Source organism: Salmo salar, chromosome 05 (assembly GCF_965601325.2).
Source record: "Salmo salar chromosome 05, fSalSal1, whole genome shotgun sequence".
Taxonomy (NCBI): Eukaryota; Metazoa; Chordata; class Actinopteri; order Salmoniformes; family Salmonidae; genus Salmo; species Salmo salar.
The window spans coordinates 31,778,541-31,802,204 of NC_138295.1; the positions used below are offsets into that span (position 1 = coordinate 31,778,541).

Genomic DNA, 23,664 nt, shown 5'->3' on the forward strand with positions numbered 1-23,664 from the left:
GTGTGGAAGAACTTGACTGGCCTGCACAGAGCCCTGACCTCAACTCCATCGAACACATTTGGGTTGAATTGGAACGCCGACTGCGAGTCAGGCCTAATTGCCCATCATCAGTGCCCGACATCACTAATGCTCTTGTGGCTGAATGGAAGCAAGTCCCCTGCAGAAATGTTCCAACATCTAGTGGAAAGCATTGGAGGCTGTTATAGCAGCAAAGGGGAACCAACTCCACATTAATGACCATGATTTTGGAGTGAGATATTCGATGAGCAGGTGTCCACATACTTTTGGTCATGTAGTGTAAATCACGACATTCATCTGCATTTCCTGCTGCACAGCAACAACAGAGTGATCAAATGCTTTGTGAAAATCAATCCACTGAACACATCTCAAACATATTGGAAGTGTGATCTTGTAAGAAAGACCTCAGGGCCATTTATAAGCACCCTACTACACAGTAATAATAACAAATCCCAACGTCAAAAATATTGCTCTATTTGTCAGTATCATTCTACGTTAGTGTACATTTTAGCACATAAGCACTTTGACTTTTGAGATCCTACTGTAGCCTATAAGCAATGTGCTACATCTCAGGCATCAAATGTATGTTGACTGTAATGGCATTACAGAAATCTAACATTAGGCCTACAGCAAAGAAACTTATTCTGACAAGATTCTCCTCATGTCTTGCCCAAAAACCAACATTTATTTCATTGTGATTTTCATTGTGATTCCCCAATTTTATAAACCATTATATCGGAGTATTTTTTTTTTATGAGAGATTCCCTCAGAATTTTGCGGAATTCTAAAATATATCAAAATGTATCACAATAATTGCTTCTTCGAAATGATATGGGAGCTCGATACAATGTTACCTATTCGTCTACTCTCATTCAACCCTCCTCCCCCTCGACTAACCCTCCTCCCCCTCGACTAATCAGCGCATGCTCAGCAAAGCTCCAAGAGGTGTTTCGGCCTGTTTCGGGATTGGCCGGACATTTTCGCCTCTTTGTTTTACTGATAGTGGATTTAAATCGGATTCAACCCAATGTCCAGCGGACTGTACTGTTCCTAAACAGGTTAGTTCTTTTGACCTGAAGGATTTTAGGCGTATTAATGCATCTATTGGTGATTTATGACTACGATTTGTATTGTTCTTATTCATTTTTGTCTGTGTCTTTTCCGCTTGGTGGTATGGGCATGCTATACGTGTTGTTTAATGTGCCTATGTGGTAGTGTATGGCGGCGCCGGGCCCTGCAGTTAGACACCGGGATCCCTTTCAAGGAAAAGTGCATTAGAAGGGAGGGTGTGGATAGCAGTGAAGCACTCTTTTTGTTCAATACGACGGGAGCTCTCGTAGACGCTCACATGTCTCCCATAATATTTGTGTTGTTTGGAGCGACAAACCAATCTTTCCCATTGCCTGGAATGTTCTTGAAAAACCATGGTCCACCATTAACCCGTTCGGGCTTCGAAAGTTCGGTGTTAATGCACGAGGGTGTAGTTGTAGCCACCTGATTAAATCTAGACAAAAGAGTTAATGTTTTTTAGGGGCTATTTCGCCCCCATCTAACTGTATGGAACTGTGACATTGTGGGATTTTGGTGAATGGTCGAGCCAACAAGTCTCTCTCTCTTTTGGTAGCTAGATTGATGTCTTGTAATAACGGACAGCAATATGTCAATTGCTCTGAGGGACAAGCCACAATAGCCGTGTCTATAACAAGCTAAACTTAGGTGGGTTTTCCTGGCTTCAGCCTGTATAGGGATTCAATGTTTTTTTTACTGTTGTATAATAACACAAGGTAGGTCACAAAGGCAGGCAGGCAGGCACAAACATCCTCAACTTTCATTGTATAATTAACTGCTTAGCATATTACTAGCCAATATTCTCAATGTTACTTAACCTGTAAATCATAAATCTATCTCAACATGAACAGCTTCTTCATTCCTGGTTGACATAGGTTATGCAAATGTGGTAATCAGGGAAGAATTGCAGAGAGCCATTCATTGGCTTCAGTGAGGGAAAAAAGTATTTGATCCCCTGCTGATTTTGTACGTTTGCCCACTGACCAAGAAATGATCAGTCTATAATTTTAATGGTAGGTTTATTTGAACAGTGAGAGACAGAATAACAACCCAAAAATCCTGAAAAACGCATGTCAAAAATGTTATAAATTTATTTGCATTTTAATGAGGGAAATAAGTATTTGACCCCCTCTCAATCAGAAAGATTTCTGGCTCCCAGGTGTCTTTTATACAGAGATCAGCTCGTTACCTGTATAAAAGACAGCTGTCCACAGAAGCAATCAATCAATCAGATTCCAAACTCTCCACCATGGCCAAGACCAAAGAGCTCTCCAAGGATATCAGGGACAAGATTGTAGACCTACACCAGGCTGGAATGGGCTACAAGACCATCGCCAAGCAGCTTGGTGAGAAGGTGACAACAGTTGGTGCGATTATTCGCAAATGGAAGAAACAAAAGAACTGTCAATCTCCCTCAGCCTGGGGCTCCATGCAAGATCTCACCTCGTGGAGTTGCAATGATCATGAGAATGGTGAGGAATCAGCCCAGAACTACACGGGAGGATCTTGTCAATGATCTCAAGGCAGCTGGGATCATAGTCACCAAGAAAACAATTGGTAACACACTACGCCATGAAGGACTGAAATCCTGCAGCGCCCGCAAGGTCCCCCTGCTCAAGAAAGCACATATACATGCCCGTCTGAAGTTTGCCAATGAACATCTGAATTATTCAGAGGACAACTGGTGAAAGTGTTGTGGTCAGATGAGACCAAAATGGAGCTCTTTGGCATCAACTCAACTCACCGTGTTTGGAGGAGGAGGAATGCTGCCTATGACCCCAAGAACACCATCCCCACCGTCAAACATGGAGGTGGAAACATTATGCTTTGGGGGTGTTTTTCTGCTAAGGGGACAGGACAACTTCACCGCATCAAAGGGACGATGGACGGGGTCATGTACCGTCAAATCTTGGGTGAGAACCTCCTTCCCTCAGCCAGGGCATTGAAAATGGGTCGTGGATGGGTATTCCAGCATGACAATGACCCAAAACACACAGCCAAGGCAACAAAGGAGTGGCTCAAGAAGAAGAACATTAAGGTCCTGGAGTGGCCTAGCCAGTCTCCAGACCTTAATCCCATAGAAAATCTGTGGAGGGAGCTGAAGGTTCGAGTTGCCAAACGTCAGCCTCGAAACCTTAATGACTTGAAGATCTGCAAAAGGAGTGGGACAAAATCCCTCCTGAGATGTGTGCAAATCTGGTGGCCAACTACAAGAAACGTCTGACCTCTGTGATTGCCAACAAGGGTTTTGCCACCAAGTACTAAGTCATGTTTTGCAGAGGGGTCAAATACTTATTTCTCTCATTAAAATGCAAATCATTTTATAACATTTTTGACATGCGTTTTTCTGGATTATTTTGTTGTTATTCTGTCTCTCACTGTTCAAATTAACCTACCATTACAATTATAGACTGATCATTTCTTTGTCAGTGGGCAAACGTACAAAATCAGCAGGGGATCAAATACTTTTTTCCCTCACTGTATGTTGAGTGTTGTTGATCAGGATCTCTAGTCCACTCAATCAATGAGACAGTATCATTAGAGCAATAAAGAAAGCTGTATTTCCCTTCATTACAGCCTTTGTTGTGATCAGGCTTTTCTAACAAATCCACTCACACTTTACAAAGAAACACAGTAGCCATACAAAAATTCCACATGAAGGTGTTGATTGCCCCTCGACGGTGGTGTAAATACTGGCCATTAGGCTACAGCTTTGTGTTGTTCTCTCTGTCCATGATGCTATGGCTAGTATGTCCAGCAGTGTATAGAATAGTCCATGTGTAAAGTTGCTCTTATACCCGTGTAACGCTGTAATTAGCCTACTATTACATCAACCTCGTTGTTACATTGCAGTTATTACATTGTAATGAGGTTGAGGGGTTTTGGTCATTATACAAGGGTCTCCCACCTAAATACATTTTACGGAAATGCCAAATTCCAAATAATTTAGGGAATCCACCAACATTTTGGGATTAGGGTCCGTTCCATAAAGTTCCATTCCATACCACATTGTTTGTCAAGGTGTCTTAACTGTTAATGAGAATCCCAATCAGTGACCAGCAGAGCAAAACGACAGATGAACCATAAACCAGACATCACCCCCTTGAACCATATCTCACTACATCCCTTCTTGAAATTATGTCAGCAAGAAAAAAGTAACACACAGTATTCATTTTGGGAATAAAACCAGACCTGTGTTGGCCTGTCACTTTTTTTTTCTACACTCGTGAGGGGATTAGGATTACACCCGTAGAGGGGATTAGGATTACACCCGTAGAGGGAAGTAGGTCCTAACTGTAACAGTTTACTTCCCTGACTGTTGCTGTTGTGTGTCAACATTAGGGCCGGACGATACCAGTATCACGATACTTGTTAGTATCGTAGCAAGGAAACAAAACACAAAGCAGATTTAACTTCTTTATGAAAACAGCCCTAATGTTGGAAACAAACATCGTTATGTTTTCAGCCAGAGTCACATTTATTTATTTTCCAAATTAAAGCACACAATATTTTACATCCAGCAGGTTTTTAAAAGACTGAAGAGTTTAGTCTGCTTTGCGTTTTCATTTTGCAATGGAAAAAATATTGCGATACTGGTATTGTCACAGCCTTAGAAACATATCAAAAAACTAGTTCACACAACAGGTTATGTAAGTAAATTCAGTGGTTTGACACACATGTGGTTTGACATACAGTGCCTTTGGAAAGTATTCAGACCCCTTGATTTTTTTCCACATTTTGTTAGATTACAGCCTTATTCGAAAACTGGTTGAATTGTTTTTTTGCTCACCAATCTACACACAATACCCCATAATGACAAAGCAAAACATTTTAATTTAATTTTTTTTTGCTAATTTATTGGGGGAAAAATTGAAATACCAGCATTCAGACCCTTTACTCAGTACTTTGTTGAAGCACCTTTGACAGCGATTACAGCCTCGAGTCTTCTTGGATATGACGCTACAAGCTTGGCACACCTGTATTTGTGGAGTTTCTCCCATTCTTCTCTGCAGTTCCTCTCAAGCTCTGTCAGGTTGGATGGGGAGCGTTGCTGCACAGATATTTTCAGGTCTCTTCAGAGATGTTAGATTGGGTTCAAGTCTGGGCTCTGGCTGGGCCACTCAAGGACATTCAGAGACTTGTCACAAAACCACTCCTGCATTGTCTTGGCTGTGTGCTTAGGATCGTTGTCCTGTTGGAAGGTGAACCTTCTCCCCAGTCTGAAGTCCTGAGCGCTCTGGAGCAGGTTTTCATCAAGGATTTCTCAGTACTTTGCTCCGTTCATCTTTGCCTCAATCCTGACTAGTTTACCAGTCCCTGCTGCTGAAAAACATTCCCACTGCATGATGCTGCCACCAACATGCTTCACCGTAGGGATGGTGCCAGGTTTCCTCCAGAAGTGACGCTTGGCATTCAGGCCAAAGAGTTCAATCTTGGTTTCATCAGACCAGGGAATCTTGTTTCTCATGGTCTGAGAGTATTTAGGTGCCTTTCGGAAAACTCCAAGAGGGCTGTCATGTGCCTTTTACTGAGGAGTGGCTTCCGTCTGGCCACTCTACCAAACAGGCTTGATTGGTGGAGTGGTGTAGAGATGGTTGTCCTTCTGGAATGTTCTCCCATCTCCACAGAGAAACTCTGGAGCTCTGTCAGAGTGACCATTGGGTTCTTGGTCACCTCCCTGACCAAGGCCCTTCTTCCCGACTGCTCAGTTTGGCCTGGCGGCCAGCTCTAGGAAGAGTCTTGGTGGTTCTAAACTTCTTCCATTTAAGAATGATGGCCACTGTGTTCTTGGGGACCTTCATTGCTGTATAAATGTTTTGGTACCCTTCCCCAAATCTGTGCCTCGACACAATCCTGTCTTGGAGCTCTACGGACAATTCCTTCGAGGAACAACTACTGATTTTAGATCCACTGGCTGTTACTATGTTTGACAGAGGGGCCTATAGCCTGTTAGGCCATATTCCATGGCTTGGGGAAACACTATCATTCATGCATTTAGCTACATCTCTGAATTCTAGCTTACTGATGGGCACTGGACTGAATCCAGATACATTTGTCAATTCAGCCAATTTGAGATGGGTAATGTGAAGTCTGTGTGAAGCAATTCAAGTAACCCAATCCCAAATCAACCACTAGACCTTACGTCCTGTGGTCTTCTGGAATACATGTTCAGTGTGTCACTTTAACTTGTTACCACACTATTGCCATGTTATTCCCACTTTAGTCTGTGTTGCAATGTAAAGTTCTCCCTTAATTTCAGTAAAAGCAACAGACAAATACGATTTATTTGAGAAACATCTGTGACAAACGTGTGGGGCAACGGCTAGTCTACCAAATACAGACTCTGTCACGTCCTGACCAGTATAAGGGGTTATTTGTTATTGTAGTTTGGTCAGGACGTGGCAGGGGTGTGTTTGTTTAGAGTGTTTCGGGGTTTGTTGTGCTATGTTCTTATTTAAGAGGGGTGTTTGTTTAGAGTGTTTCGGGGTTTGTTGGGTTATGTTCCTGTTAGTCTATTTCTATGTTAGTTCTAGTATGTCTATTTCTATGTGGTGTTTGTTGGGTTGACCTTCAATTGGAAGCAGCTGCTCCTAGTTGCTTCTAATTGAAGGTCCTATTTAAGAGGGGTGTTTTTTCTATGGGATTTTGTGGGTAGTTGTTTTGTGTATAGCTGTATGCCTTACAGGACTGTTTGTTGTCGTTGTTTTTTGTATACGTGTGTTTTGTTTTCTTTCTTTCTGCCAAATAAAAAGATGACTATACAGACTCCCGCTGCATTTTGGTCCACTTCATACGACATTCGTGACAGACTCAATGACGATTCAACTGTGTGTTAGTTTTCAGACGGGCTAAAATGTTCAAATTGGATGTTTCGGCTGTGTTCATGAACCGAATAGGTTGTGACTTGCTTATATAGTGCCAGTTCCAATTTCTAATGGTGTAATGTGTGTATTGAAGGTTCCGTTTTAAGATGTGTTAGTTTACAACAGCCTTTTTGTGGAGGTGTTGAAGTCTAACGTTTAACATAGCTCTGTTTTTTTTTAACAATGGCAAGAGGACTGCACAAAGTCATTAGTGTTTACATACAACACATTTCTTTGTTTCCTGCTCTCGAGAAGGATATATAGAACCTTCAAATGGCTGCTTTCTACTCTCTCTCTCTCTCTCTCTCGCTCATTGTTCTAATTGCTTCAAACTCTTTCTCCACAGTCAAGCACCCTGTGTCATCACACTGGTCCTTGCACTACTTCACCCATTTAGGGTGAAGTGACCTAAAGGGAACTCTCAGGTGCCAGACTCTATACCAAGTTATTACTTTACTAGTGGGTCAGTGGTGTCATTCACCTGGGGGTCAGTAGAGAGGGCACTAATTAAAACGAAGGCCATGGCAGCCCGAAACACAACTGTTTTATACTAGAAGTCACAAAAATTACTTTTTTTTTAAAGCGAGTGAAAGTTGTTTTTATCAAATTATTTTTGGCTGCATCTCCAAATTGGAGATTGTTGATGCACTGTCCACCTACAATCAAGCCTATGCCAGTTCAAAAGACACAACACACCTTGAAATGAACTGATGAACAATCATTCATCCTGTTTTTGTCATGTGTTTCGAGAAAATGATTTATTTAGGCTACATTAATGCTGAAGGGCCATAGCCTTCCATTAGCGTAAATAACACCAGTTGGCCTCGTCAAGTGTATCTGAACATAGAGCCTTAACTGGAACACTAGCCATGGTTTAGTTTGTGTCATGCCAGCCAATCTTTGAAGTAACAATTGGTTTAGGATAGACTTCATAAGTGGAAATATACCCCCCCCCCATCCTCCCCTTTGCCATGCACTGTGTCACGGAATCTAGGGCATTCATACACGTTTTCAACATGCAGATTCCACAGCACATATAGTTTAAAAATACAAACTTTACTTCAGGTCAAAACTCAAAGGTTGACATTGTTTTCTCATTAACGCAAAAGTGAAAACAGAGAGCTGTGTTATAGACTGAAAATGTAGCCCTAGGTGTAAATTCTACTATACTGACAACTTCGACATCCTCTACAAGACACATTTAAACTAAAATTGCCTAGTGCAGGGATCATCAACTAGATTCAGCTGCAGGCCGATGTTTTTTTTTCTTGAGTGGAGGCAAATTGACCACAAGAAGCCCAAACAGATATAATATTGAACTAAAACATAATAATTTCAAACCTAGCTTACATTTTGTACAATCACGTGTCTCTCCATTATGCGTCGGAATACTTGCAGCTTTATTCCTGGTGTTTTTACAGTCTTTCATGTCCAACAATGAAAATTCCAACAAGGCCAAATAAAACCCCCGCGGGCCGTCAGTTGGGGAATCCTGCCCTAGTACCTCAGAAGACGGCCCTGGCTATCTAGCAATTTGATTCAAGGCAAACCCAACCACTAGACCAAAGTTATCTTATTTTTATATATTTATATACAGTGCTTTCAGAAAGTATTCAGACCCCTTGAGTTTTTCAACATTTTGTTACGTTACAGCCTTATTCTAGAATTGATTAAATAAAAACAGAAATACCTTATTTACCTAAGTATTCAGACCCTTTGCTATGAGACTCGAAATTGAGTTCAGGTGCATCCTGTTTCCATTGATCATCCTTGAGATGTTTTTACAACTTCATCAGAGTCCACCTGTGGTAAATTCAATTGATTGGACATGATTTGGAAAGGTGCACACACCTGTCTATATAAGGTACCACAGCTGACAGTGCATGTCAGAGCAAAAACCAAGCCATGAGGTTGAAGGATTTGTTCATAGAGCTCCAAGACAGGATTGTGTTGAGGCACAGATCTGGGGAAAGGTACCAAAACATTTCTGCTGCATTGAAGGTCTCCAAGAACACAGTGGCCTCCATCATTCTTAAATGGAAGAAGTTTGGAAAAACCAAGACTCTTCCTAGAGCTGGCCGTCCAGCCAAACTGAGCAATTGGGGGAGAAGGGCCTTGGTCAGGGAGGTGACCAAGAACCCGATGGTCACTCTGACAGCGCTCTAGAGTTCCTCTGTGGAGATGGGAGAACCTTCCAGAAGGACAAACATCTCTGCAGAACTCCCCCAATCAGGCCTTTATGGTAGAGTAGCCAGATGGAAGCGACTCCTCAGTAAAAGGCACATGACAGCCCGTTTGGAGTTTGCCAAAAGGCACCAAAAGATTCTTTGACCATGAGAAACAAGATTCTCTGGTCTGATGAAACCAAGATCAAGGGGTCTGAATACTTTCCGAAGGCATTGTGTGTGTATATTTTTATATATATATATATATATATATATATATAATTTGTTGTTGTATTTTACCCCCTTTTTCTCCCCAATTTCAATCTTGTCTGATCACTGCAACTCCCCTATGGGCTCAGGAGGCGAAGGTTGAGTAAGACGTCCTCTGAAACATGACTCGCCAGACCTCGCTTCTTAACACCTGCCCGCTTAACCCGTCAGCCGCACCAATGTGTCGGAGGAAACACCATTCAACTGACGACCAAGGTCAGCCTGCAGTGATTCGGCCCACCACCAGGTGTCGCTACAGCGCGATGAGCCAAGTAAAGCCCCCCCCAGCCAAACCCTCCCCTAACCCGGACGACGCTGGGCCAATTGTGCGCCACCCTATAGGACTCCCAATCACGGCCGGTTGTGATACAGCCTGGGATCTAACCCAGGTCTGTAGTGACGTCTTTAGAACTGCGATGCAGTGCCTTAGACTTCTGCGCCACTCGGGAGGCCCCCAAAGTTCTCTTAAACCAAGTTTTTAGCTGATGGTCTGTGCTACTGAGTTAATGAAAGAAAACAACATGGCTTGTTTGTTCCTTATCCCTTCCCCGTCTCCCTCCTGTTGCAGTAGTCTGATCAAATCAAATCAAATTTTATTGGTCACATACACATGGTTAGCAGATGTTAATGCGAGTGTAGCGAAGTGCTTGTGCTTCTAGTTCCGACCGTGCAGTAATATCTAACAAGTAATCTAACAATTTCACAACAACTACCTTATACACACAAGTGTAAAGGAATGAATAAGAATACATATAAATATATGGATGAGCGATGGCCGAACGGCATAGGCAAGATGCAGTAGATGGTATAGAGTACAGTATATACATATGAGATGAGTAATGAAGGGTATGTAAACATTATATAAAATGGCATTGTTTATAGTGACTAGTGATACATTTATTACATCCAATTTTTAATTATTAAAGTGGCTAGAGATTTGAGTCAGTATGTTGACAGCAGCCACTCAATGTTAGTGATGGCTGTTTAACAGTCTGATGGCCTTGAGATAGAAGCTGTTTTTCAGTCTCTCGGTCCCAGCTTTGATGCACCTGTACTGACCTCGCCTTCTGGATGATAGCGGGGTGAACAGGCAGTGGCTCGGGTGGTTGTTGTCCTTGATGATCTTTTTGGCCTTCCTGTGACATTGGGTGGTGTAGGTGTCCTGGAGGGCCGGTAGTTTGCCACCGGTGATGCGTTGTGCAGAGCTCACAACCCTCTGGAGAGCCTTACGGTTGTGGGCGGAGCAGTTGCCGTACCAGGCGGTGATACAGCCTGACAGGATGCTCTTGATTCTGCATCTGTAAAAGTTTGTGAGTGTTTTTGGGGACAAGCCAAATTTCTTCAGCCTCCTGAGGTTGTAGAGGTGCTGTTGCGCCTACTTCACCACGCTGTCTGTGTGGGTGGACCATTTCAGTTTGTCCGTGATGTGTACGCCGAGGAACTTAAAATGTTCCACTTTCTCCACTACTGTCCCGTCGATGTGGATAGGGGGGTGCTCCCTCTGCTGTTTCCTGAAGTCCACGATCCTTTCCTTTGTTTTGTTGATGTTGAGTGTGAGGTTATTTTCCTGACACCACACTCCGAGGGCCCTCACCTCCTCCCTTGTAGGCCGTCTCGCCGTTGTTGGTAATCAAGCCTACCACTGTAGTGTCGTCTGCAAACTTGATGATTGAGTTGGAAGCATGGCCACGCAGTCATGGGTGAACAGGGAGTACAGGAGAGGGCTGAGAACGCACCCTTGTGGGGCCCCAGTGTTGAGGATCAGCGGGGTGGAGATGTTGTTTCCTACCCTCACCACCTGGGAGCGGCCGTCAGAAAGTCCAGGACCCAGTAGCACAGGGTGGTGTCAAGCCCCAGGGTCTTTAGCTTAATGACGAGTTTGGAGGGTACTATGGTGTTAAATGCTGAGCTGTAATCGATGAACAGCATTCTTACATAGGTATTCCTCTAGTCCGGATGGGTTAGGGCAGTGTGCAGTGTGATTGCGATTGCGTCGTCTGTGGACCTATTGGGGCGGTAAGCAAATTGGAGTGGGTCTAGGGTGTCAGGTAGGGTGGAGGTGATATGATCATTGACTAGTCTCTCAAAGCACTTCATGATGACGGAAGTGAGTGCTACGTGGCGATAGTCATTTAGCTCAGTTACCTTAGCTTTCTTGGAATAGGAACAATGGTGGCCCTCTTGAAGCATGTGGGAACAGCAGACTGGGATAGGGATTTATTGAATATGTCCGTAAACACACCAGCCAGCTAGTCTGCGCATGCTCTGAGGACGCGGCTAGGGAAGCTGTCTGAGCTGGCAGCCTTGTGAGGGTTAACACGTTTAAATGTTTTACTCACTTCGGCTGCGGTGAAGGAGAGCCCGTAGGTTTTGGTAGTGGGCCGTGTCAGTGGCACTGTATTGTATTTAAAGTGAGCAAAGAAGTTGTTTAGTTTGTCTGGGAGCAAGACATCAGTGTCCGCGACGGAGCTGGTTTTCTTTTAGTAATCTGTGATTGACTGTAGACCCTGCCACATACGTCTCGTGTCTGAGTCGTTGAATTGCGACTCTACTTTGTCTCCATACTGACGCTTAGCTTGTTTGATTGCCTTGCGGAGGGAATAGCTACACTGTTTGTATTCGATCATGTTTCCGGTCGCCTTGCCATGATTAATAGCGGTGGTTTGCGCTTTCAGTTTTGCGCAAATGCTGCCATCAATCCACGGTTTCTGGTTGGGGAAGGTTTTAATAGTCACCGTAGGTACAACATCACAGATGTAGTTACTAATAAACTCGCTCACCGAATCAGCATATACATTACTGTTGTTGTCTGAGGCTATCCGGAACATATCCCAGTCCACGTGATTGAAGCAATCTTGAAGCGTGGAATCAGATTGGTCGGACCAGCGTTGAACAGACCTGAGCACAGGCGTTTCCTGTTTTAGTTTCTGTCTATAGGCTGGGAGCAACAAAATGAAGTCGTGGTCAGATTTGCCAAAAGAAGGGCGAGGGAGGGCTTTGTATGTGTCGCGGAAGTTAGAGTAGCAATGATCCAGAATTTTGCTAGCCCGGGTCGCGCATTCAATATGCTGATAAAATTTAGGGAGCCTTGTTTTCAGATTAGCCTTGTTAAAATCCCCAGCTACAATAAATGCAGCCTCAGGATATGTGGTTTCCAGTTTATATAGAGTCCAATGAAGTTCTTTCAGGGCCGTCGATGTGTCTGCTTGGGGGGGATATACACGGCTGTGATTATGATCGAAGAGAATTCTCTTGGTAGATAATGCGGTCGGCACTTGATTGTAAGGAATTCTAGGTCAGGTGAACAAAAGGACGAGTTCCTGTATGTTGTTATGATCACACCACGTCTCGTTAATCATAAGGCATACACCCCCACCCTTCTTACCAGAGAGATGTTTGTTTCTGTCGGCGCGATGCGTGAAGAAACCGGGTGGCTGTACCGACTGATAACGTACCCCGAGTGAGCAATATTTCCATGAAACTGAGAATATTACATTCTCTGATGTCTCTCTGGAAGGCAACCCTTGCTCGAATTTCGTCTACCTTGTTGTCAAGAGACTGGACATTGGCGAGTAGTATACTCGGGAGCGGTGAGCGATGTGCCCGTCTACGGAGCTTGACCAGAAGACCGCTCCGTCTGCCCGTTCTGCGGCGCTGTTGTTTTTGGTCGCTTCCTGGGATCCGATCCATTGTCCTGGGTGGTGGACCAAACAGAGGATCCGCTTCGGGAAAGTCGTATACCTGGTCGTAATGTTGGTAAGTTGACGTTGCTCTTATATCCAATAGTTCCTCACGGCCGTATGTAATAAGACTTAAGATTTCCTGGGGTAACAGTGTAAGAAATAATACATAAAAAACAAAATACTGCATAGTTTCCTAAGAACGTGAAGCAAGGCGACCATCTCTGTCGGCGCCATCATCATGATGATGATGATAGGGTTTCTTCTCCTTGATAATGTCTGTGTATCTCCTTGATTATGTCTGTGTTCTATGCGCTGCCCGAGATGGGGTCCATTTTTTCAAACTACAGCAATCACTGTCCATTGCCTTAACCCATACATAAATTGACCAGGGAATCAGCTAGGGCCTAAATGCACTACATAAAAGGCCTTCTGGCATCCCATCACATTAGTGCAGCTTGCTTCACTTTTGATCACTTGTATTGTCTGTCTGTCCCTACTGGCACCAACTCTCATTCACGAGTCAGTCAGGACTTTCAGAGTATTTAGAAGGGTAGAATAAACAGTGTGTGTGTGTGTGCGTGCGCGCTCGAATGCACGTGTGTGTGGTGTGTGTGTTTTTGAAGTGAATCCAATGCATCCTGGCTCCCTCTGTTGAAACAGGCCTCAGTGTCTGACTCTCAGGCTGGCACCCAGTCTACATTGGACCCAAACACTCCACTGCCCACAGGCTGCCAACAGGGGCTCTTTGTGATGCCAAAGTGTGTGCGTGTCTGTTTCTGTGTGTATGCCATCATCAGCATTGACACACAACCCATCAATGACTAGATGTGTGTGCACGTGTGTTTGTGTAGACGTACAGGCTTAGCTTTTTATTTATTTCTGAGAAATACATCTCTAGTATTTTGTGTGTGTGTGTGTGTGTGTGTGTGTGTGTGTGTGTGTGTGTGTGTGTGTGTGTGTGTGTGTGTGTGTGTGTGTCATTCCGCATGAGCATGGTCTGCACCAGGCAAGGCTTTATGGGGTTCCTATTAACTTAGATATGACACATGATCCACCCTGTCGGCTCTCCACAGGGTCAAGTCAGGGCACTTTGATTGAACTCTTCAAGTTCTTGTGCCCTGAAATGAACTCTCTCTAGGGTAAATCCATTAGAATTCAATAACTTTTTGACAGCACCCCTTTTGATTTTAAACGAAACCTTCCATACATATTTGTCCATTGTAGAAGTGGTCAGAAAGTTATTTTTTGGACCCGAAAGAACAAAACATTCACGAGATAGAGGTGCTCAAAGTTGACCCGTTTTGCATACCCCACCCTCTCATGAGACATCCATGTCATCACTGGAAGAGATAAACGGTAGAGATTGGTATCATTTGAAAGATGACAGAGTTGTCAAACTACTGTATCATTTCTGGGATTTAAAATAAAATAAAAAACAATCCATCCTTTTTTTAACCTTTTAACATCAATTATCTAAAAACGGTAGGGATGACCAGGGATGTTCTTTGTGTGTGAATTAGACCATTTTATTCTCCTGCTAAGCATTCAAAATATAATGAGTACTTATTGGTGTCAGGGAAAATGTATGGAGTAAAAAGTACTTAATTCTCTTTAGGAATGTAGTTAAGTAAAGTAAAAGTTTGTCAAAAATATACATAGTAAAGTACAGATACCCCCCAAAACAACTTAAGGTGTACTTTCAAGTATTTTTACTTAAGTACTTTACATCACTGCAGACATGACCATTTATGTTGACATTCGATGGGGGGTGGACCGGCGGTCATCTTTGTGGTAGTAATTAGAAGGTAACATTTCAATTAAATCTACATTTCAATGGTGTACCAGTCAAATTGCAGTGGTCTGAAGGGAAATGTATATTCTATTCATTCTATTTCTATGATTGACATGACACCCACCTGTATTCAAGAACATGTTGTCTCTAAACTGATGGTTGGCACAACACAAAAACCTCAAATGATGTGAAATAGGGTCTAAGCTACAGCACAGTTTACGTGTTTTTAGATAATTGTCATTAAAGATGTAAAACTGTCAATATTTATAAAAAATGTTTTAAGTGTTCAAGAAATAATACAATTGTTTGACCACACACTAAATGATATCAAACTCATCCGTTTATCTTTTCCAGTGATGACATGGATGTCTCATGGTAGGGTGGGGTATGCAAAACGGGTCAACTTGAGCACCTCTATCTCATGAATGTTTTGGCATTCAGGTCCAAAAAGTCACTTTCTGACCACTTCTTCCATGGGCAAACGTATATGAAAAGTTTAGTTTAAATCAAAAGTGATGCTGTCAAAAAGTTATTGATTTCAAATGGATTTCCCCTCCATCCACAACTGCTAGCCTATTTCTGTTAGCAGGCAGTGTGGTCTAGTCCTCTACGGCTAGGCTAACTCTATGTAAAACCGCTCACCCAGTTTCAAATTAGTTTTCTATTTGATTTATTTATTCTAAGAGACAACATTTGACTTTAGCAACACACTTGAATTTTCAGAGGATACAAAACAGCCTTCTGTTTGAAAATTCTATTGTAAATAGAAGGCTGATACGAGCTACAAGTTGCGGTGCACTGTGCAGTTATGGTTTTACTCAATACTGCAATATGTGGATGTTCTCATCTTATAGATCAGGAACATTTATGTGACTATAATGTCTATAATGTAGTAGGCCTATAATGTGTGCATTCTAAATGTCCAACAATGCAATACCTTTCCCTCACTATAACAGATCTGACATGCTGTAACTCGACTGATCCTAGTATTCCTATAAGTCAGCCGTCTTTCATGCTGCGGAACCTTTGAGGCTCTTTGACACCAGACACAGATCTACAAAAACAAAGATCCTCATGTTGTAGCCAAGCAAAACAAGATATAAATGCTCCTTTAAACTCCTGTCTCAGAATAAAGTAGACTGCTGTGACTTTTATCACAGTCTGTGTAAAGTACAGTGATGTTTTGTCATAAAATATTAATGTTCTCAGATTCATGATCTGGAGAGAAAAAACAAAAGAATCCATTATCTTACTATGACTATCTTGACGTTTTACTGTTATCCAACCAGATGGTTGGTCCTGTGTGGCTCAGTCATTAGAGCATGGCTCTTGCAACACCAAGAGTCATGGGTTCGATTCCCACTGCGGGCACCCATACGGAAAATGTATGCACACATGACAGTTGCTTTGGATAAAAGCATCTGCTAAATGGCTATTATTAGATGGTATATAGTGTTGTAACAGACTTTGACGCAATCCATTGCAGATAAAGGACAAAAACACAAAGGAATCACTCAGGATGTTCACGCTGTGTTTTAAAGACGTGCGGTTTTGCCTCAAGATCCAATGACGTGACTTCCTGAGAGGAACCGCTTACAGAGTTTGTTTGTTTTATGCATTAGCACCTTAGATACAGCGTAAACATTCTGAATCAACCTGCAGTGTTTTCTTCTGAATCTGCAATTGAAAAGCAGTGGCGTGCTTGAAACACCATAGCACATCCGCCATGAGTCATCTCTACCACACTCATTTCTGGATAAGGGATAAAGAGGACCCATTGAAGCATCAATCACATTGCCTGTGTATTGAGGACGACATTAGTTATAGGCCCAGTTCACTCAGAGCAGTTTGGACAAGCATTCACTCTAGATTGGCTAGATTGACTTGTCAATGGTGGGTCAATGTGATGTTCTCTGACATCCAGTGTCGTGTTGAACGACTGTGCCTCCATCAGGAACCTGCAGGTGTTACGGTTCAACCAAACCTTCAGCAACTTCATTTATACATGGGAAGTTCATAGGATCATGTCAATTTGGGTGTCAAATAAAAGCTAAGAGTCTATATTTTTTTTAGAAATTAAGGCATATATACATTTTTCAGTCATTTTCCATCCATTAGGAAAAAGCAAAGGCTTTTATTTCTTGTCAAACATATGGAAAAGGAGTCTTAGAAAACGTCGACCAGAATAAGTCTTAAAATCTATCAGAAATACATCAAAAGACAATAAAGACCCCTGTCAAATAATATCAACAAGAAAGAGAAATTGTTTACCTTCTGTAAGTTCAAGAATTGTTGCCTTGTAATTCTGTTACAAGTAAAGGTAGACCTACCAATTAGTTTGTGTTTTTAAAGATATCAAGTTTGTTTATGAATTATTAAGTGAATTACAGAAACATCTGGAATCGAATTACTGCAAAGAAATTGGCTACAATCATAGTAGTCACAAACCACTGTTGGGTCACCTGGTACTGTCCTCCCTTCCACTGCCATACTGTTATGTTCAGCTCATAACTGTTTTCTTTGTCTTTTTGTTGTCTGGTGGTCAAAGCAAGACTGTGAAAACTGTCTGGACAACTTCTCTCTCTCTCTCTCTCTCTCTCTCTCTCTCTCTCTCTCTCTCTCTCTCTCTCTCGTTAATGCCAGCTCTTACTGACACCTACCCTCTTTCCATTTACTGTAACCAGCAGCCTTACCCACTAAGCACCGACCGACAATGGACATCCGTGGATGTTGAAAAGTAGTTGAAATTTGGTCAGGCCGGACCAATCATAGACGTCGATGTTTCACAAGTTTGGACAGTACAGGACACTACACTTACAGTAGATCACAATAGAGTACAGGAAAGTAGAGTACATTATAGTACTGTATAGTTCAGTACAGTAGTGCACACTAGAGAAGAGTACAGTATAATGTACTGAACTCTACTGTGCTGTGTTGTCCAGTGCTGTACTGTGCTGTGCTCTACTGTGATGTCCAAACTTGTGAAACGTAGACATCTATGATTGGTTCAGATTGTTTCAAATGTGGTCTTTTTTGGGGGCGGAGTCCATTACAATAAATGCCAGTGTTTAGAATAATATCTAAATATGCAAAATAAGGATATTCCATATTACTACGTTTGTTTACCTATTCGGGATACATCACCATGAAGAGAATGACATTCATATCCAGAATTATGCATTTGTGTACAGTACAGATCAGGGACGTGATGTAATACCGTCACCGTAATTCCGTTACCGGGTGTAAATCCACTTCACCTACTTTTTTTTGCAAACTCAAGGTGTCATTCTTTCAGCAGATGTTTTTGAATCTTAATTGGGAGCAGATATTTAAGAGTTTCTGGAAAACGTGGTCACATAAAAAACTGAGGGAGATTTTACAGTAATTCTGTTACCAAACTTTGCATTTGCACAGTTCTTCCAGTAAATGTGTTTTTGTGAAAGTCCTTGTGCATAGAATGGTTAAACTGTGTTTGGCGTACGTTTGAAAGTGAAAAGTCTGAGTCAAAGCGTAATTCCGGTACCGTGGAATTTCCCTTATCATCTTATTCATTGATGAAGCACTCTCGTTCAGTTGTCTCTGTAAGAGGCTTGGACCGGAGTCGAACAGGTCTTGAGAAAAATGTCATTGAAAGCAAGTAGTAAATACAACCCAGTAGTAAACAAAACACAGGGTTACAACACTGGGTCATTTTGATACGGCAGGAGGTAAACACGTCCTGGGTCATTTTGATACGGCAGGAGGTAAACACGTCCTGGGTCATTTTGATACGGCAGGAGGTAAACACGTCCTGGGTCATTTTGATACGGCAGGAGGTAAACACGTCCTGGGTCATTTTGATACGGCAGGAGGTAAACACGTCCTGGGTCATTTTGATACGGCAGGAGGTAAACACGTCCTGGGTCATTTTGATACGGCAGGAGGTAAACACGTCCTGGGTCATTTTGATACGGCAGGAGGTAAACACGTCCTGTCAACGCACTTGCAATTGCTCTGCAACTGAATGCACTTGTTCAACCCTGACAGTCTGGCAACTGTTACAGCAACTGTGTTACATGGTTTGGTACGCAGCCCAGGTGATAGAGAACCCCTAATAGATGCTCAGCAGCCTTCCTTCACTCACCTCAATGGAGTAAGTGGACTAATGTCATGGTCTGGTGAGCAGACAAAAGCACACAGGCAGACTTGTATTGTCCCAGACTGAGTAAAAGAGAATTCACATTTAAGATCAATAGGCTAGAAAAAGCTGTGGGAGTCCATCTCATGCCAAGTCAAAGAGGTTTTTGGAGCTCACAACTCAAAGCGTTCTGGCTCAGAATGGGGAGTGAATCTCTAGGCCTCTGTCTAATAGAGTGGCGTTCTGGCTCAGAATGGGGAGTGAATCTCTAGGCCTCTGTCTAATAGAGTGGCGTTCTGGCTCAGAATGGGGAGTTAATCTCTAGGCCTCTGTCTAATAGAGTGGCGTTCTGGCTCAGAATGGGGAGTTAATCTCTAGGCCTCTGTCTAATAGAGTGGCGTTCTGGCTCAGAATGGGGAGTGAATCTCTAGGCCTCTGTCTAATAGAGTGGTGTTCTGGCTCAGAATGGGGAGTGAATCTCTAGGCCTTTGTCTAATAGAGTGGCGTTCTGGCTCAAAATGAGGAGTGAATCTCTAGGCCTTTGTCTAATAGAGTGACTAAGAACTGCTATACGTCAGTCCTCGTGTCATGTGGGGACACCACTTTTTCTCCTGGAAATATTAGGTCCAATATTTATTTTTAGGCTTTACTGGATCTGAAGTTACTTTAAATATGGTTCTTATTTTGTTAAATTAATTCAGGGACGTCTCCACTCCATACAATGGTCTCATTGTATAAATGTTGTTTCAATAGTCTGAGCACTTTCCCAGGTTCATTTCAGGTCTGTAGAGCAGTGTCCCAAGAAATGGTGGGTCATAGCCAACTCTAAAGTGGTTGCAGTTCAAGATAAGCCTGATATCAGGCAGATAAATTCTGTACTCCAATATTTGTCTGGTCTCAGTTTAGTTCATGATTGGGATAAGGCTAGAATGAGCCTCTCTAACTCCTGTCCTGGAGAGCTGCTGGGTGACTACATGCTTTTGTTCCAGTCCAGTGGTAACACATCGGTATTCCAACACTGCTCTCCAGGATAGGAGTTGGAGGACCCTGGGCTAGAAACACTGTTTTATCCCATGGTACAAGGGACTTTGGGGGAACCACCACTGCTGTAGAACACAAAGAATTCTAACCGTGTTGTTGTCTTTCTGTGTTCTCTCCTAGCCACATGAAAGGGCATCCATGATGCGGAGCTAACACCACCTCGTGTCTGCAGGAAGAGACGTGGCTGCCAAATCATCCCCAGTCAACACATGGCGGCATTAGGGGTAAGCCAAGACAATCACCCACCATGAATGGAGTTTCATGTCTCTGCCTCACTCTGCCGCTGTCTCTCTGACTGACTGCTTGTTTGCCTGCCTGCCTGCCTGCCTGCCTGCCTGTCTGTCTGTCTGTCTGTCTGTCTGTCTGTCTGTCTGTCTGTCTGTCTGTCTCGACAGTGCCTTCAGTAAGTGTTCACACCCCTTGACTTTTTCCACGTTTTGTTGTTACAGTCTGAATTTAAAATAGATTGAGATTTTCTGTCGCTGGCCTACAAACAATAACCCATAATATCAAAGTAGAATTTTGTTTTTAGACATTTTTACAAATAAATAAAAAATGAAAAGCTGAAATGTCTTTAGTCAATAAGTATTCAACTCCTTTGTTATGGCAAGTCTAAATAAGTTCAGGAGTAAAAATGTGCTTAACAAGTCACATAATATTACATGGACTCACTCTGTGTGCAATAATAGTGTTTAACATGATTTTTGAATGACTACCTCATCTCTGTACCCCACACATACAGTTAGTTGTCTGTAAGGTCCCTCAGTCGAGCACTGAATTTCAAACCCACATTCAACCACAAAGGACAGGGAGGATTTCCAGTGTCTCGCAAAGAAGGGCCCCTATTGGTATATGGGTAAAAATGTAAAAAGCAGATATTGAATATCCCTTTGAGCATGGTGAAGTTATTAATTACACTTTGGATGGTGTATCAATACACCCAGTTACAACAAAGATACAGCCGTACTTTCTAACTCAGTTGCCGGAGAGGAAGGAAACCGCTCAGGGATTTCACCATGAGTCCAATGTTGACCTTAAAACAGTTAGAGTTTAATGGCTGTGATAGGAGAATACAATGTTGTTGATCCAACCTCAGTTGTTACTCCACAATGCTAAGCTAAATGACAGAGTGAAAAGTTGGAAGCCTGTATAGAATTGAAATATTCCCAAAACATGCATCCTGTTTGCAATAAGACAGATGTGCAAAAGCATGGTGGTGGCTGCATCATGTTATGGGTTTGCTTATCATCGGCAAGGACTAGGGAGTTTTTTTTTGTATTAAACGAAAACCGAATAGAGCTAAGCACAGGCGAAAACCTGGTTAAGTCTGCTTTTCAACAGACACTAGGAGACAAATTCACCTTTCAACAGGACAATAACCTTAAACACAAGGCCAAATATACACTGGAGTTGCTTACCAAGACTACATTGATGTTCCTGAGTGGCCTAGTTCCAGTTTTGACTTAAATCGGCATGAAAGTCTATGGCAAGACTTGAAAATGGCTGTCTGGCAATGATCAACAACCATTCTGACAGAGCTTGAAGAATTAGAAAAAGAATAATGTGTAAATGTTGCACAATCCTGGTGTGGAAAGCTCTTAGAGACTTACCCAGAAAGACTCACAGCTGTAATCATTGTCAAAGGTGATGTTATTGACTCAGGGGTGTGAATACTTATGTAAATTAGATATTTTTGTATTTAGTTTTCAATACATTTGCAAAGCTTTCTGAAAACATGTTTTGACTTTGTCATTATGGGGTATTGTGTGTAGATGGGTGTGAACACACAATTTAGTCTGTAACACCACAAAATGGGGATTAAGTCAAGGGGTATGAATACTTTCTGAAGGCACTGTGTACAAAGCAGTACTCTGCATGACCTTGAAACAAATGAGTTGGACAGTTGACAGGTCTTTATCTTTTAGTCTTTTGTCAAAACTGAATTGGGAGGTACCCTTAGAATGTTCAAAATAAACAAAACAGAACAACTTGCGTTTGGACTCAGCATGTTTTTTTGTCCTTCTTCTCCCCAGAACCCTGAGACGCTAACCAGGAAGATCAAGTTGTGGGACATCAACGCCCACATCACTTGTCGCCTGTGTGAGGGGTACCTGATAGATGCCACTACTGTCACGGAGTGCTTACACACTTGTGAGTACCTGCCGATGGCACTCGAGCGTCTGCTAAATGACGTAAATGTAAATACACAGTCGTCAAATAGTAACACTGCTCTTGTATCTTTATGAGGGCTTCATGCAAGAATATACATTTTCGTTGTTACAATAAAGTGTAATTATCACAACAATCAAGCAAACCTCCCCCACAAAGTAGTTGTAGTAATGATAGAGATGTATTTGCATGAATGTCAGTGGCAACGCAAGTAATGTAGTAGGTCAGTCATACCCTAGAGGGAGCCATTGTACCACACGTGGAAAGTCTTAATTTACCAAATGTCAATGTAGAGTGTACAGTGGATAGCTTTAATCATAATCCTCTGGTGAAAATTACTTTCTCTCACCCCCCCCCCCCCCCCCCAGACATGCAGCAACGAGACTCACATTGCTCTCTCTCCAAAAAGCTTCACTTTTTTAGAACCTAAAAAGATAGGAGACACCCATAATGCTGATTATGGAAGGGGCGTGTCTCTCTGCGTGTCTTCCAGTCTGCAGAAGCTGTCTAGTGAAGTACCTTGAGGAGAACAACACCTGTCCCACGTGCAGGATTGTCATTCACCAGAGCCATCCACTGCAGTACATCGGGTGAGTGAGCAGCCTGGACATTAAACCACCTTCCCCTTACCCGCTCAGTGTTGGGTTTCATCAGTGTGCGGCACAGAGACCCACCACTAGGGGGCAGCAGCACTGTCCAATGAACAATGTAGTGTCAAAGGAGAGGGGAGTGGAGGAGGAACACACAACAACAGAATACATGCATATTTACACACACACACACACACACACACACACACACACACACACACACACACACACACACACACACACACACACACACACACACACACACTAAAGCGACTGTTGTCCAGTGTTGGGGCAGTAGGTTCTGATTAGAATTGTGGCCACTGGGATGTTCGCCAACTTAAATGTCTACCTGCTATCTAGTCATTAGGCATATGCCCCTATTTTAATGGAAAGGCCCATCTCGGAGTAGTTGTTTGTTTAAAATAAAAAGTTCATGAATGCCAAACATTTAAACAGGTGAAAGATACAGCAGTGCATAATTTTTTTTAAACACAAATCATGGAACAGGTTCAATCTAGGTGTGAGAGGCAGAGATCAAAACAACTGCTACTATTACTGGTGCTGAGAGGATGAAAACACAAGCAATCTAACCATATTTCATGCAAATACTTTTGGGCTTATGATGAACTGATACATTTTACATTTACGTCATTTAGCAGACGCTCTTATCCAGAGCGACTTACAAATTGGTGCATTCACCTTATGATATCCAGTGGAACAACCACTTTACAATAGCACACCTTTTAAAAAAAAAAAATTTTGTTGGGGGGGTAGAAGGATTACTTTATCCTATCCCAGGTATTCCTTAAAGAGGTGGGGTTTCAGGTGTCTCCGGAAGGTGGTGATTGACTCCGCTGTCCTGGCGTCGTGAGGGAGCTTGTTCCACC

The 23,664-nt window shown here is 42.6% G+C and overlaps 1 protein-coding gene across 2 annotated transcripts in view; it reads left to right on the forward strand.

Moving 5' to 3' along the window:
• LOC106604628 (polycomb group RING finger protein 3) overlaps positions 1-23,664 on the forward strand; it is a 48,500-nt gene that overhangs the window by 3,417 nt on the left and 21,419 nt on the right. Inside the window, exons 1-4 of one of the 2 annotated variants that reach the window (XM_014199453.3) lie at positions 955-1,076; positions 20,139-20,242; positions 22,052-22,169; positions 22,681-22,777. In XM_014199453.3, coding sequence (XP_014054928.1) covers positions 20,228-20,242; positions 22,052-22,169; positions 22,681-22,777 — 230 coding nt within the window. In that variant the 5' untranslated portion in view covers positions 955-1,076; positions 20,139-20,227. Of the gene's footprint in view, positions 1-954; positions 1,077-20,138; positions 20,243-22,051; positions 22,170-22,680; positions 22,778-23,664 lie in introns of those variants that run through there. The other variant, XM_014199454.3, reaches the window with a different exon arrangement.